Here is a 12648-nt window from a genome sequence, read left to right on the forward strand (position 1 = left end):
CTAAAAGTGCTTGTTTTTGCCACTAACAGGCTCAGATTATTATTTTAGGTGTCTGACAACATTATAGAAAGGATCCCTAGACACAGACATTTTTGCTGGAGAGTAAGATCCTTTTTGATTAGCCAAGGCCAGCCCTGAAATCGCTATCGCCAAACCAACCAGACTCCATGTAAATGAACAGCAATTTTATCATCGTAAAACACACTTCATTCAATGTTGATAGAAACAAAATACAACTCACAAAATCTGTCTTGGCTCGTCTTTTCACTGTTCCAACAATCACCAAGTCTTGTTTGGTTGAAATAAACCCATAATCCACCCAGTTAGATGTGAAAATATTCTGGCTCTGTACACACTAAAATTACTGTTTTTTTTTACATGGAGTCTGGTGGGTTTGGCGATGGTGATTTCAGGGCTGGTTCTGGTTCAACAAAAAGTATCTTACGCTTTAACAGTAAAGGTCTATCTCTGTATGGATACAGTCAGTAAGTTGGTAGACACTTAAAATAACAATCTGAACCTGTCAGTGGCAAAAACAAGCACTTCTAATGGACGTAAATAGGACAGTGAGAACATGCCTAATTTTTTTAATAATTTTTTCTGTCGAAGCCACAGAGAGCCACTATAGAGCCGCAGGTCGCCTGCGCCTGCCCTAGTGGTTACATTACAGCCTGTTTAGCTGCTGTCAGCTGCAGTGCTTTGCTCAGTACTTGGCCAACTTCAAAAACTGTTGTTCCCACTAGTCACTTAGACACAAAACATGGTGAATAGGATTCAGGTTGAAATATACCAAACTTGTGTGTTCATGAGCTTTAAGTTGTAATGTGGTTACAACCTAATACCATATAACAAATTACATGCAAGGTGAAACTGACATGCATTATGTGAATTAATGAAAAGTTTCTTACCATCAACCAAACATCTACTTTTGTCCACCATATTTCTGCAAACATGATGTCAAAGACAGGAAGTTTTCACAGACTTTCCAACTTGAGGCTGCGTTCTTGTGAATCTCCCCAGTCAGGGCCTCATTTTCCCAATCATTCCAACACCACATGAAAGCCCTCAAAACTCTTTTTTGTGGGTGTTTACATAATGTTGTCTCTCCCCTGCAGCTTCCACACAACATTTTTTAGAACAGTCAAACAGCTGCCTCTCTTTTTCTTTGACACCCTGATTTTATGTCCATACATCAATTTGACCCGTGAGCCCGTTTTTGAGGGGCGCACATCTGAAAATGTTTAACCCTGTTTACCCTAACAAAGGAAATGCTTACAGAAGGCCACCTCTCACTATTTTGAAGATGTGAAAAAACGAGCTCCTTAACAAGAGGCAGAGGTCATTTTAATGGGTTTTATCAAGTGAAGAAACATTTCAGGGTGTGTTGAAATATTTGTAGCTTTATTCTTACAGTCACTGTGAAGCTGAGTGTTGTATTGTCTTTGTCATCAGGTCCATTGATGGTGATAGTGGAATACTGCAAGTATGGGAATCTGTCCAACTTCCTACGAGCCAAGAGAGAGTTTTTCCTCCCGTACAGGGTACCCAAAACACTGCAGACACTGAAGCACTGTTTACTGTTTTATGTTTGTTTGTCCTGCTGCAGAGAGAATCGTCTTTGCTTCAGTCGAGCCAATATTTCTTTCTTTGCTCTGTTGTCTTTATTCAACACTAGTTTTTTCTTCCCACAAAACTATGTATTGATTTTGGTGATGACGCACTGACTTGTTCCTGCACTCAGGATCGCTCTCCTAAAACTCAGAGCCAGGTGAGACGGATGATTGAGGCGGGTCAAATGGACCAAAGAGCTCGCCACCCACCTTCTCCTCCCTCCTCCACTCTCACCGGTCCTCAGAGTCCATCAACCAACGCACCCAATGTGAATCCTGCTGTGGAGAAATGTGAGTCTGTTTAATGCACAAGAGCATGTTACATAACTCATTGTATCTTTACAGTTCTTCTTCTTTTTTCTGTCTGTGGCTGACCTTCTTTTCATCTTCTCTCTCCAGTGGAGGACTTGTGGAAAACTCCCCTGACGATAGAAGACCTCATTTGCTACAGTTTCCAGGTGGCTCGTGGGATGGAGTTCCTGGCCTCCAGAAAGGTTAATTATCATGACTTGTCATCAGAGGTTGTCGCCTGGATCATTCAGCTTTCCAGTCCTTTGTGCTTGTTAATTAACCATGTGACCATGAACTAGAGCTGTGCCATGATCCCATACTGCTTATTACTGCTAAGCAGGATTTGAATATGTAGCGTGTTTACACAGGAAAAGAGACAACATTAAATATATTCCAAAATGTCAGGTTGCATAATAGATCCAATTACTTTGTTTGCATGTGCTGTTAATGAACACTATTCTTCCACAATGCAGTGCACAAAGGAAACTGAGAAATACTTGCAGCTGCAAAAAAAAAAGAAAAAAGAAAAAAAAAAGGAATTATGCACCTTTGGAAAAACATGTTGATTCCTCTTTAACATGTAATTGCCAATGATATTAAATCAAATAAAATCTGACCAAATAATAAATTCAGGTCAATTTGAATTTTAAATTTAATTGTACTAAAAATGTAATTAAATTAAAAGTTACATTATACAAAAATTATTAGTTCAAAATTTAAAAAAAAAAAAGCAAATTATATTCAGAATTTATAATTTAAATAATTTATTTATTTCATTTATTTGAATAAAAAATTAATTGATTTAAAAATTAAAAATAATAAAAAATAAAAATTAAATAAATACAGTTATACATAAAATTCAGAATTTAAAAATGATTCATCAAATTAAAAAAAAATTAAACAAACATTACATTTTTAATTTGATTCTATTAAATCTGACATTTAGCACAGACTCTGGGTAATCTGTTGATGCCAATCTGCATTATTCATTTAATGTGGTGATTATTTAATGTACAATTAATGAACTGTCAAACAAATGTCAATCTTAACAGTGCATTTTGGTTTGATTTTTCTTTCACACAGACAGCTGAGATTTTTTTTTTATGTACACCAGCACCGATCCAAGTATTGACGAGATGTGCAAACTGTCATCTGTGCTGTTACTGGATTTGTTGATGAGCTGATTTAATTCACATTAACAGCCACAGCCCATCTCATGTGTGAATCCACTGGTAATCGGGTGAATAATGAAGTTTAAATGGGGACAAGAAAAGCGGATGTAATTTATAATGAATATAAACAATGTGACCAGACTAAGCGGACTCACAGTTGTGACCTGGTAGGCACGTTTACTTGACAGCTGTGTGAATGATGTTGGGTCTCCTGTAGTGATTCCACAGAGCTCAGCCTGGCTGAGACATATTCCAGTCCTGCTGACAAACTGGCACAGAGATACACACAGGCACACACACACACACTCACAGATTTTAAGGCAACAGATTATTAAAATAAACAAATGAATGTTTGCTTATTCCAAATCGTATCTGTAATACACTCATCAGAGAAAACAGGTTGGAATCAATAGATGCAAAACTTCCCGTGAACATACAGACACACAGACATGCACACACCCCTGCCCTGCAGAGTTATGATGTATGTGCTGTCGTGTGTGTATCCACAGTGTATCCACAGAGACCTGGCAGCCCGCAACATTCTCCTGTCAGAAAACAACATTGTGAAGATCTGTGACTTCGGCCTGGCCAGAGACATATACAAAGACCCCGACTATGTCAGGAAAGGCAATGTACGGCATCCTCACAGGCTCATTATCCATCTCCATTCACCTTGAGGGAACACTTAACTCCTTCTTTCTCTGTTTTTTAATCACCCACGTAATGGTTACATTTAAAGGTGGGTGTGATTTGTGTTTATGTGACTGTCGGGTAACGCTTGTCTGGTGTTTCAATGCTTCATCAGGCTCGTCTGCCTTTAAAGTGGATGGCTCCAGAGAGCATCTTTGACAAAGTGTACACCAGCCAGAGTGACGTGTGGTCCTTTGGAGTTCTCCTCTGGGAAATCTTCTCACTGGGTAAAAACACCCATTTCATCATTTGTATAGAAAAATCAGATGGTTTCAATACAGTCTCCTCCACAAGTGTGTGGTGCTTACAAGAGCCTATCAATCTCAGCTCCTGCCAGGAGCAATCAGGAATTTATTCTTCATTAACTTTTAGAGGCAGAATAAATCTTAATCACTGTTATCCAGACACACAATAAGCTGTTTTTTTCTGTCTCTGACATGTTAATTAATGTTTCATCCTCCTCTTGTCCGCCCTCAGGTGCGTCTCCATACCCAGGAGTGCAGATTGACGAAGACTTTTGCAAGCGGTTGAAAGGTGGCGTGAGGATGAGGGCACCTGAGACTGCCTCCCCTGAAATGTAAGCGTGGGCTGTGATTTATTGTTTCTCTCATCGCTGGCTGTCAAATTAGATTTGTAGTCCTTTAATTGCTTGAGCCAATCTTAAGGACGAACAAGATTCTGCTGATAAATGTCGTACCTTTGACTGGCCTGTATATTAAAGAGAGGATATAGTAGTATACGCAGCTGTGAGTCAGGGTTGGAGACCTCAGTGTTGTCAGTGTTGTGATGGCGCCGCCCTCTGCTGGTAGATACGGCATCATGCTGGCCTGCTGGCAGGGTGAACCTAAAGAGAGACCAACCTTCCCTGCCCTGGTGCAGATCCTGGGAGACCTGCTGCAGGACAACAGCCTGCCTGTAAGTTCAATGAAACCTTACTCGTAGTTATTTTTTTTAGTTTTGTAAAGAGTTTACTGATTTTTTTCACCCCTTCAGGACGGGAAGGACTACATTCCTCTGAACCACTCACAGAGCTCAGAGGATGATGGCTTCTCGCAGGCCTCATCACGCCCCCCATCTGAGGAGGAACTGAGATTGGCCTGCAACACTCTACCCACCAGGTCCTAATATATACCCTGTCATCCTTAAAAACAAGTCTTACCATGAGCAATGTGCCTCTAATGGAACACACCCTTTTCTGCCAGTTAAAACAGTTATGGTTATTTTACATGAGAGATTTTGTGTTGTTGTCTGAGCTCCTCTCACTGGTTGGATGGTGAACATGATGTCATGTGCTTCTATGCACCAATCAGGGTTCGGCAACATTGCTCATGTTGCCAGGTTACTGTCAATCACATCACATCAGATCAAATCGCACCCACACAGTCCTGATGAAGAAGATCAGCTCAGAGTTATTATGCATGCTTATTTAGTCATAAATAATTCATTTTACAGAGTGCTGTTAAATATTTGACAGCAAGTTTTCGGGGGCTGCAACAGCCACAGGAAAGCTGGACCTGTTTACTTTATTAAAAACACAGTGAATCTTTAATGGTGACAAAAACCTGGACATGCAGGCATAAACATTAATCAAGTGTTCAACTTTTTTCCTCTAGTTTTCCCAAACCATGCCTAGTGTAGCCAAAAGGCTCTGTATTTTGAACCACTACATTCTCACTCCGACCTCGTCACATATCGCCATTTGGTCATGGACTTTCCACGTCCACATACGACGTGCCAGGTACCCTGGGTGCGTTGGTTGCTGACGTTCTGGGACAACGTGTCAAGTTCTGCCCGTTACATGCATTGTCTTCTTTCAAAATACACTCCCGTTTTCACAGGAAATTAACGGTTACATACAGTCTCTTTCAAAATACACGCACTACGTCAGTTTAACACCGCAAATCGACGTTTTTTTTCCCTTCAACAACTAATATATGTGGTTAGGTTTAGACAACAAAAGAACAGATTTGGCTTTAGAAACTTACAGAATACAAACTCTGCTCTCTCGGGTGAAAGTCCGTGTTTGTTTGACCCATCCGCCCCAGTCGGACTTTCACCACCTTAACTTTCTTCCTTGTCCCGCTGCGTCTATCATGCCGCCTTTTTTCGTTGGTTTCTGACATCGCAAGTCACTGCCCAAGCGCCAGATTTCGACGTCTTCGGAGTGAGACCGTGCTCTCTGAACCAAGAAGGCAAACTCTTTATTACCTCCCACATGGTCAACACCTGCCCATTACAACACCATTCCTTCCATTCGTACCTTTCATAATAAAAGCCTTAGAAGTACACTGTGCATCACTGCTTACCAGAGGGAACTTGAATTAACCTGGAGCATTTCGCTGAGAGGCAAATAGCTTACACTAGCATCGACCACAGTTTCCACACTTACTTCAGTTGTTCCACTGTCCACCATTTCTGTCACTAGGGGATAGTAACTGCACTTACACTCATACTCTTTGGTACCAATAGCTAGTGATGAAACAAAAAGCACTGTTCTCTCCCTGTCTTGGTTGCACAATGGTTGACACGCATCCCTCTGTACCATAAAACAAGCCTTCATTTTCATGGAGGATCCTACCCTGTGGCAGACAGAATTGCATAGTGAAAGCGAGGCATAAAGGGAACCAATCTAAACGCTGATGGCGTCATGATTCTATAGCCATTATATTGTGCAATCGACATTTACTTCCCAATGATAATTTAAAGCAAAAACACTTACAGTCTATTTCCTCTTTAATTCAGGTTCTTGACCCTGGAAACAGCATCTCACCATTAAGTCCAAATGCACCTTATAAGACTGTCTTCTCATAACTCATGTCTCGCAGTCTTACTCCCATTGTTTTCCCTCCCATTGCTTCACAGTTTAGAATTTATGGAAAACATGATTTGAAAAGTAACCATCTGATTTTACAAGCCATTATAGAAACATATAGGCGTGTAAAGCTTTTTTCTCACATTGTGTTAATGATGTAAAAGACATTGTACATCTGTCAGGACGTTTAGCTTGCGGGAAAGAGACGGGTAATTTGAAATTTAAATTAACTGACTGTTCTTATTAAACGAGAGTTCACACACATTCAGACAAGATGTTTTATGTGGTGGGAAAAACAGTATTATTACGGAGATGCATCATCACGTCTGTGTTTTCAGATGATGTTCGCCTTGTCTTGAGTCCTAAAGAGTCTCACAGATAATCAAATCAGAGCGCTGACTGAGAAAGTCACGCAGCTGACAACCTATTTATAACAAAAACATCTGAAACTCAAGGGAATGCAACATATTTTACTGTTTCTTGTTTGTCTTATCATGTTTTGATGTGATTATCCTGTCGACACCTCTTGACCAGGTATTATAACTGCGTGCCCTTTGCCGGCTGTGTGTTTGTGGGACCCTCCAAAGTATGCCAGCCCAGAGTGAAGACATTTGAAGAACTGCCCCTGGAGATGCACCCACAGAAAGCTCCTCAAGTAAGCTCTTTATCTTCTTATCAACTGTTGACAACGTGAACAGACTGGTGACATTTGGTGCACGAGTTTTGATTTCGGGAACCTTTTCCTCAGGTAATGACCAAAAATAGTTGCAGACAAAGCAACCGAAGACATTTGATTCACATGATGTCCAACTGTGTCTCTCCCCAGGATAACCAGACAGACAGCGGGATGGTCCTAGCCTCCGAGGAATTAGAGCGGATTGAACACAAGCACAGGGGCACCGTCTCAAAAAGGTTAATCATACAAAAGCTTGGATCCATATAACTGTCTGAAAGTGACGCACAACGGATGTGCAGTAGTCACACCACAGAGTCAATATGAGAAAACAGCCATTCTCTCCTGCATGGCAGCAAAATCCACTCACAGCTTTATATAAAGCGAAACTACAGTAGACTTGCGAAGGAGCTAAGCATCAGCAGTAGGTGTAAGCAACAGTCTGACTCATTTGAACCCAGGCCGCATTTTCATCAAAGTTTTGCGAATTAGTGCTCAACAGTGTTCGAGAGAGCGGCAAAAAGTTCTTTTGCTAAAATTAAAGAATGAGACACTCAGCAAATCACGCCCACGTACAGCAAAGATGGAGGAGGAACCTTTAAGAGCTGCTCTGAAGTGATTACATGATTAATCACATGTATACTCAAAGCAGGAAAAGACGGAAGGATTTTACCAACCTCTGCCCCCATTGTTCAAAATACCACAGGGGAAATATAGCAACACATTAACCTCTTCCACTCCATAGGCCCATTTGTGTTTTTGTATAGGAGGGACAGGGGATCTCTAGAGGGCGGTAGCAGGTCAGCTGGATATGCCACAAGGAAAGTTTATACATTAATTTAAAGCTCGGAACCTGAAGATGAGTTCGGCTCTGTGTGTCAACTTCTTCGAGTCATAAATCTGTGATAAAAACTGTGTTTTGTTTGGGTGCCTATTTGAACTTCTATAGTCTATAGTGCATAGAGGCTTAGAACATGATGATGGAAGTGTATGCTCAGTTGCGATGTTACACATAGACACATAAAGACAGTCAAGTTTATTTTTTAAAAGCCTCAATGACTTCCTGTATCTGGGCACTGTAGTTTGATGTCAAACATTGCTAAATCAGGAGTGGGTATTATGGTACCAGACCAGTGTATGTAAACTATAATACACATGTTCATAGAGGTGAAGGAACATGTCACACAGTGCAACAGTGAGGCTCTCTGCTGTGTTTTTAATAGTCTCTGGACAACAATGGAACTTTATGTAACAGAGAAATAAGCTGACACAGAGAGAAGTTGTTAGTAGGATGAGTTCATTGCTGGTTTTGGTCTTTTCATGAGGTCTGTTGACTCATAAGAAACACACAAAAGTCCAAATTTCCACTTTTAGCAGTTAAAGGTTTTGGTTTTCAGCTAACTTCCCTTAACCTGAGAAAGTCGCTAGAAGAAATTGTTGGCATTGTGCATTTCTGAAAACCACAGATACTAGTCCATACCCATTGGTAGCTTTGTCACCTTCTACCTATGCCAATCCTCAATGCCTATGTGCAGTTTCACATAGATTGACCACGTCAGTGAGTAGAAAAACGTGGAACAGACAGAATGACTGACTGACAGAATGACACACTGACAGTTTCCGTGATTATCTACAGCATACCATACCATGACTTAGTCATACCAAAAATTAGAAAAAAACCCCCCAAACATTCAGCCACAGGGGGAGCCACAGCGATCGGTCGCATTTTAGTCATTTTTAAGCATTTTTCTGTTGTTATAGCGCCACCCAGTTGCCAATTAGAGTTAAATTTCTCCAGTCACCTTGAGGCGTCTGTTCTACATATCTACCAAGTTTAGTAAAAATCAATATGGCAGTTAGGCCTAGATAAGAAATTAGCTCTCTAGCGCCCCCATTTTGTTTGATCGGGTCAGTAATGGAGTGGTCCCCTCAGATTATGTGTGGTCATATGCTTACAAAGTTGTGTGGTGATCGGTGAAACCCTTGAGATGTTACACACCTTTATGTGATGAGCCACACCCTCCACAATATTTATTGCCTTATAGAAGCTCAGTTTTAGTAAGTTTTCCAACTTTTGCCAAGAGGGAACTTTAGATATTGGTCCCTAGATTATGTTCACAGAGTTTCATGCAGATTGGTCAAACTTCCTAGGAAGAGATTGATTTGAGGCAAATTTGTTCCTCATGAGGAGAGATATGTCTGTGCAAAGTTTCATGTCTCTGCGACATACGGGGCACGAGATATGCCCATTCAAAATTTGCCATTTCAGTCGGTTGCTATAGCGCTTTCCTTTGGCCAATTGATGTAATATTGCTTCATTCGCATCCTCCCATGATCCTCTACCGCTGTGCCAAATTTCACATGGATTGACCAAGTCAGTGAGGAGAAAAACGTGGAACAGAGACACAGACACACACACACAGTTTCCGTCATTATATAGTAAGATGTTACATTTGTACGTTTCTTACATAGATCAGCATTTGTAAACTGACATAGTTCTAGCAGTGTTTGTTGAAACAACATCAGGGTATTTTAAGCCCCAACATACAAACCATAAACAAGTGTGTTTTGTGCCTAAACCTAACCACATGTCAACCACAGCGTTGTCACAACATAAGATTGAGAATTGAAACATAAAGAAAAGTAGTTTCAACATATTTGCTACATATTCACGGTTTGTAGAAACATACAATGCCAATATTTACTCTGGCAACCAGAATATCTGCACACATCTGTAGAGTTTCTATCCTGATTGCTTATTTCTGAACAGCCAACTGTGCCTCAGTGTGCCTCAGTTGTCAGTACTTGACAGTAATATTGTTTTTTGGTTCTGTCCCCAGTCGTATGGGCAGCAGCAGCAGCACAGAGCCTCTGACGGCCTCCCATGGTTCCCTGAGTCGAAGCAGCGGCGTCGGCACCTCCATGCACCGTCCAAACTTCTTCAGCCAGCTTTCAGGTCAGACCTTCTACAACAACGAGTATGGACACCTGTCTGAGGAGGGCTTCTGCGACTTCTTCTCCTCACCTGACGCCCCCTGCCTCGCCTCCTCCAATGTGTAATCTTACCAAAGATGCAGCTCGAGAGAACAGAGAGTTAAAGGAGCAGCTTGGCTCAGGTCAATGGAGGCTTTAATAACATCTCAGCAGTGACATATAACATATATTGGTCATTTATTAATGAAGATAAATTTATAGATCCTAATGACCAGAGCTTGCCTCTACTCATCTCCTCTTCTCTGCGGCTGCTGCCTCAACAGACTGAGCTATATGTGCCTGAAGTTCCTCTAACCAGCCACTGGGTGGCAGCATTATGACAAAAACAAACCCTAAGTATTTTCTATTCACACATTTATATTTTTTATCTTTTATATACAGAGTATTCTTCCTTCATTTGTACAAATTATGCCTCATATGGGAAGAAATAAAGAATTTTATCTTCTTCTTGCTCTCCTCTCTGTGATTAATCCAAAGTTAAAGCTGTCATTATTCCGCTGAAGTACCATCTTTTAGGGGCAAATTTGCATTTGTCATGCTCTGATGCTAATTACAGGTCCACAAGCAAGCCAGAGCCACAAGCTCTGTGATGATCCACATAACAGACCAATCAACAAAATGAGGGGATATTTGTGGATCTGTGCCACTTAGTGGAGGTGGCGGCGCTTGGATACGCGACACCATGAACAAGGAATAAGTGACGGAGGTAAACAGAGGGATGTAGGGTGAATAAAAGGAGTGAGTCATGCTAAGCACCTCTTATCAGAGCTGGACGTAAGCATGATGACAGCTGTGACAGCTTAACACCCTCTTATATGCTCACATCACAAATGACAACCTGCAGGGTGTTGACTCTGGCTGCCAGCTGAGGGAAATGAGCAGTGTCTGGGTGCAAAGTCCACTTCATACACACACAGACACAATTACAGCCAGCAGAGCACAGTTAATGTTTTAAAACCAGAGGAGCAAAGGTTCTGTATCCAGTTTCTATGAATAACTGTTGATAAGATGAATTCGGGTACACTGTCAGTTTCAGGTGAAAAGGGGTTCAAGGAGAAACATCTGACGTGAAATATTTGTTTTGTAACCCAGCAGCTCACTTCTGTCCTATTTCCCCACACAACCTAGACTCCATGACTTGACTACTTTAGGTTTTATTATGAAATCAACTGATCTCTTGCACATTTTTGGCCAGAAAACCAAAATCTGTCCTTGTTTAACCTTAATTTATTGGGCAATCCTTTTAGGATCTGTAAACCTAAAATTAACTGTCAAAATGGTTTAAAAATGAGGAATGGAAACCAAAATAAAAGTAAATATAACATATAGAATGAAGGGCAGCTGGCTTACACACAGAAAATTGTCATTCCTCAGCGGCTCTTTGGCATGAGCTGAGGTGCTTTATAGCACCATTGTAGTGATGGGATTTCTCGTTCACTTGTGAGAGCCGGTTCTTTGGCTCTCGTTCACTTTGAATAGTCGGTTCAAAGATGCGGTTCGTTCGTTTGTTTTCTTTTCTTTTTTTGTTGCTGTGTGTGTGTGTGTGTGTGTGTGTGTGTGTGGGGGGGGTGTTAGTGGGTTCAACGATGAATCGCATTGCTCATTTATCGCATCACGTGATCTGGAGATTGTAACGTGGACCAAGAATAGACCACGCAGATATAAAATTTGGCGTAGCCATAGCAACACCCTTTATAAACAACAAGCCTGTCAACAGAAGCAAGTGCTAGCGGATAGTGGGTTAGCTTGCTACCGTTCGTTTCTAACCGAGGGGGGTCATCAACACGACGTGAATTAGGAAGTGGCTCGTTCACTCTAAAGAGCCGGTTCAGAGACTCGCCTCGTTTGCAAACGTCACAGCACTACACCATTGCCATGCAAAGAACTTTTTAAGCCCCTGTATGGTTCTTAGGAGGTTCTCTACTGGTTCTGTCCCCAGTAAACTAAACTGAAGAACCAGTAGAGAACCATTTGTGGTTCTTTAGAGGTTCTCTATTGGCTCTTCAGTTTAGTTTAATTCTATTTACTGGGGACAGAATAAAAACACTACATTACAACAGCCTAAGAAAGGTGTATTTCCAGAGGATAACACATTAAATCAGTGGCTCTCAGCCTTTTTGTTCCCATGTGCACGGAAGTCAGTGAGCATTTCGTACAGGATTCTATATATTTAAGCCAACATTTAAAAAGAAATCATTTAAAATCATTCATATTTTAAGTAACAGTGTAATTTAGACACATATTGACTCGTCCATGGCATTTTCTGACATCATTCAAGGGCCCCTGGGGTCAGAAATTTAAAAACAACAGAGCTATATGGCACCTTTAATGGTTCTATATAGCCTATTAGACAAAGGCACTGTACAGCACCTTTAAAAGACAGGTTCCCCCATGTCTATGAGCCAA

General features: G+C 41.1%; 1 protein-coding gene across 1 annotated transcript in view; it reads left to right on the forward strand.

Annotated features, from left to right (window-relative positions):
• Nucleotides 1-10687, forward strand: part of flt4 (fms related receptor tyrosine kinase 4) — a 63509-nt gene extending 52822 nt beyond the window's left edge. The window contains exons 20-30 of the mRNA XM_033633458.2: nt 1453-1541; nt 1742-1901; nt 2010-2104; nt 3583-3705; nt 3879-3990; nt 4241-4340; nt 4573-4678; nt 4757-4881; nt 7110-7230; nt 7402-7487; nt 10089-10687. Coding sequence (XP_033489349.2) covers nt 1453-1541; nt 1742-1901; nt 2010-2104; nt 3583-3705; nt 3879-3990; nt 4241-4340; nt 4573-4678; nt 4757-4881; nt 7110-7230; nt 7402-7487; nt 10089-10308 — 1337 coding nt within the window. The 3' untranslated portion in view covers nt 10309-10687. The remainder of the gene's footprint in view (nt 1-1452; nt 1542-1741; nt 1902-2009; nt 2105-3582; nt 3706-3878; nt 3991-4240; nt 4341-4572; nt 4679-4756; nt 4882-7109; nt 7231-7401; nt 7488-10088) is intronic.
• The last annotated feature ends 1961 nt before the right edge of the window (nt 10688-12648 follow it).

This window comes from Epinephelus lanceolatus, chromosome 7 (genome assembly GCF_041903045.1).
Source record: "Epinephelus lanceolatus isolate andai-2023 chromosome 7, ASM4190304v1, whole genome shotgun sequence".
NCBI classification, from domain to species: Eukaryota; Metazoa; Chordata; class Actinopteri; order Perciformes; family Serranidae; genus Epinephelus; species Epinephelus lanceolatus.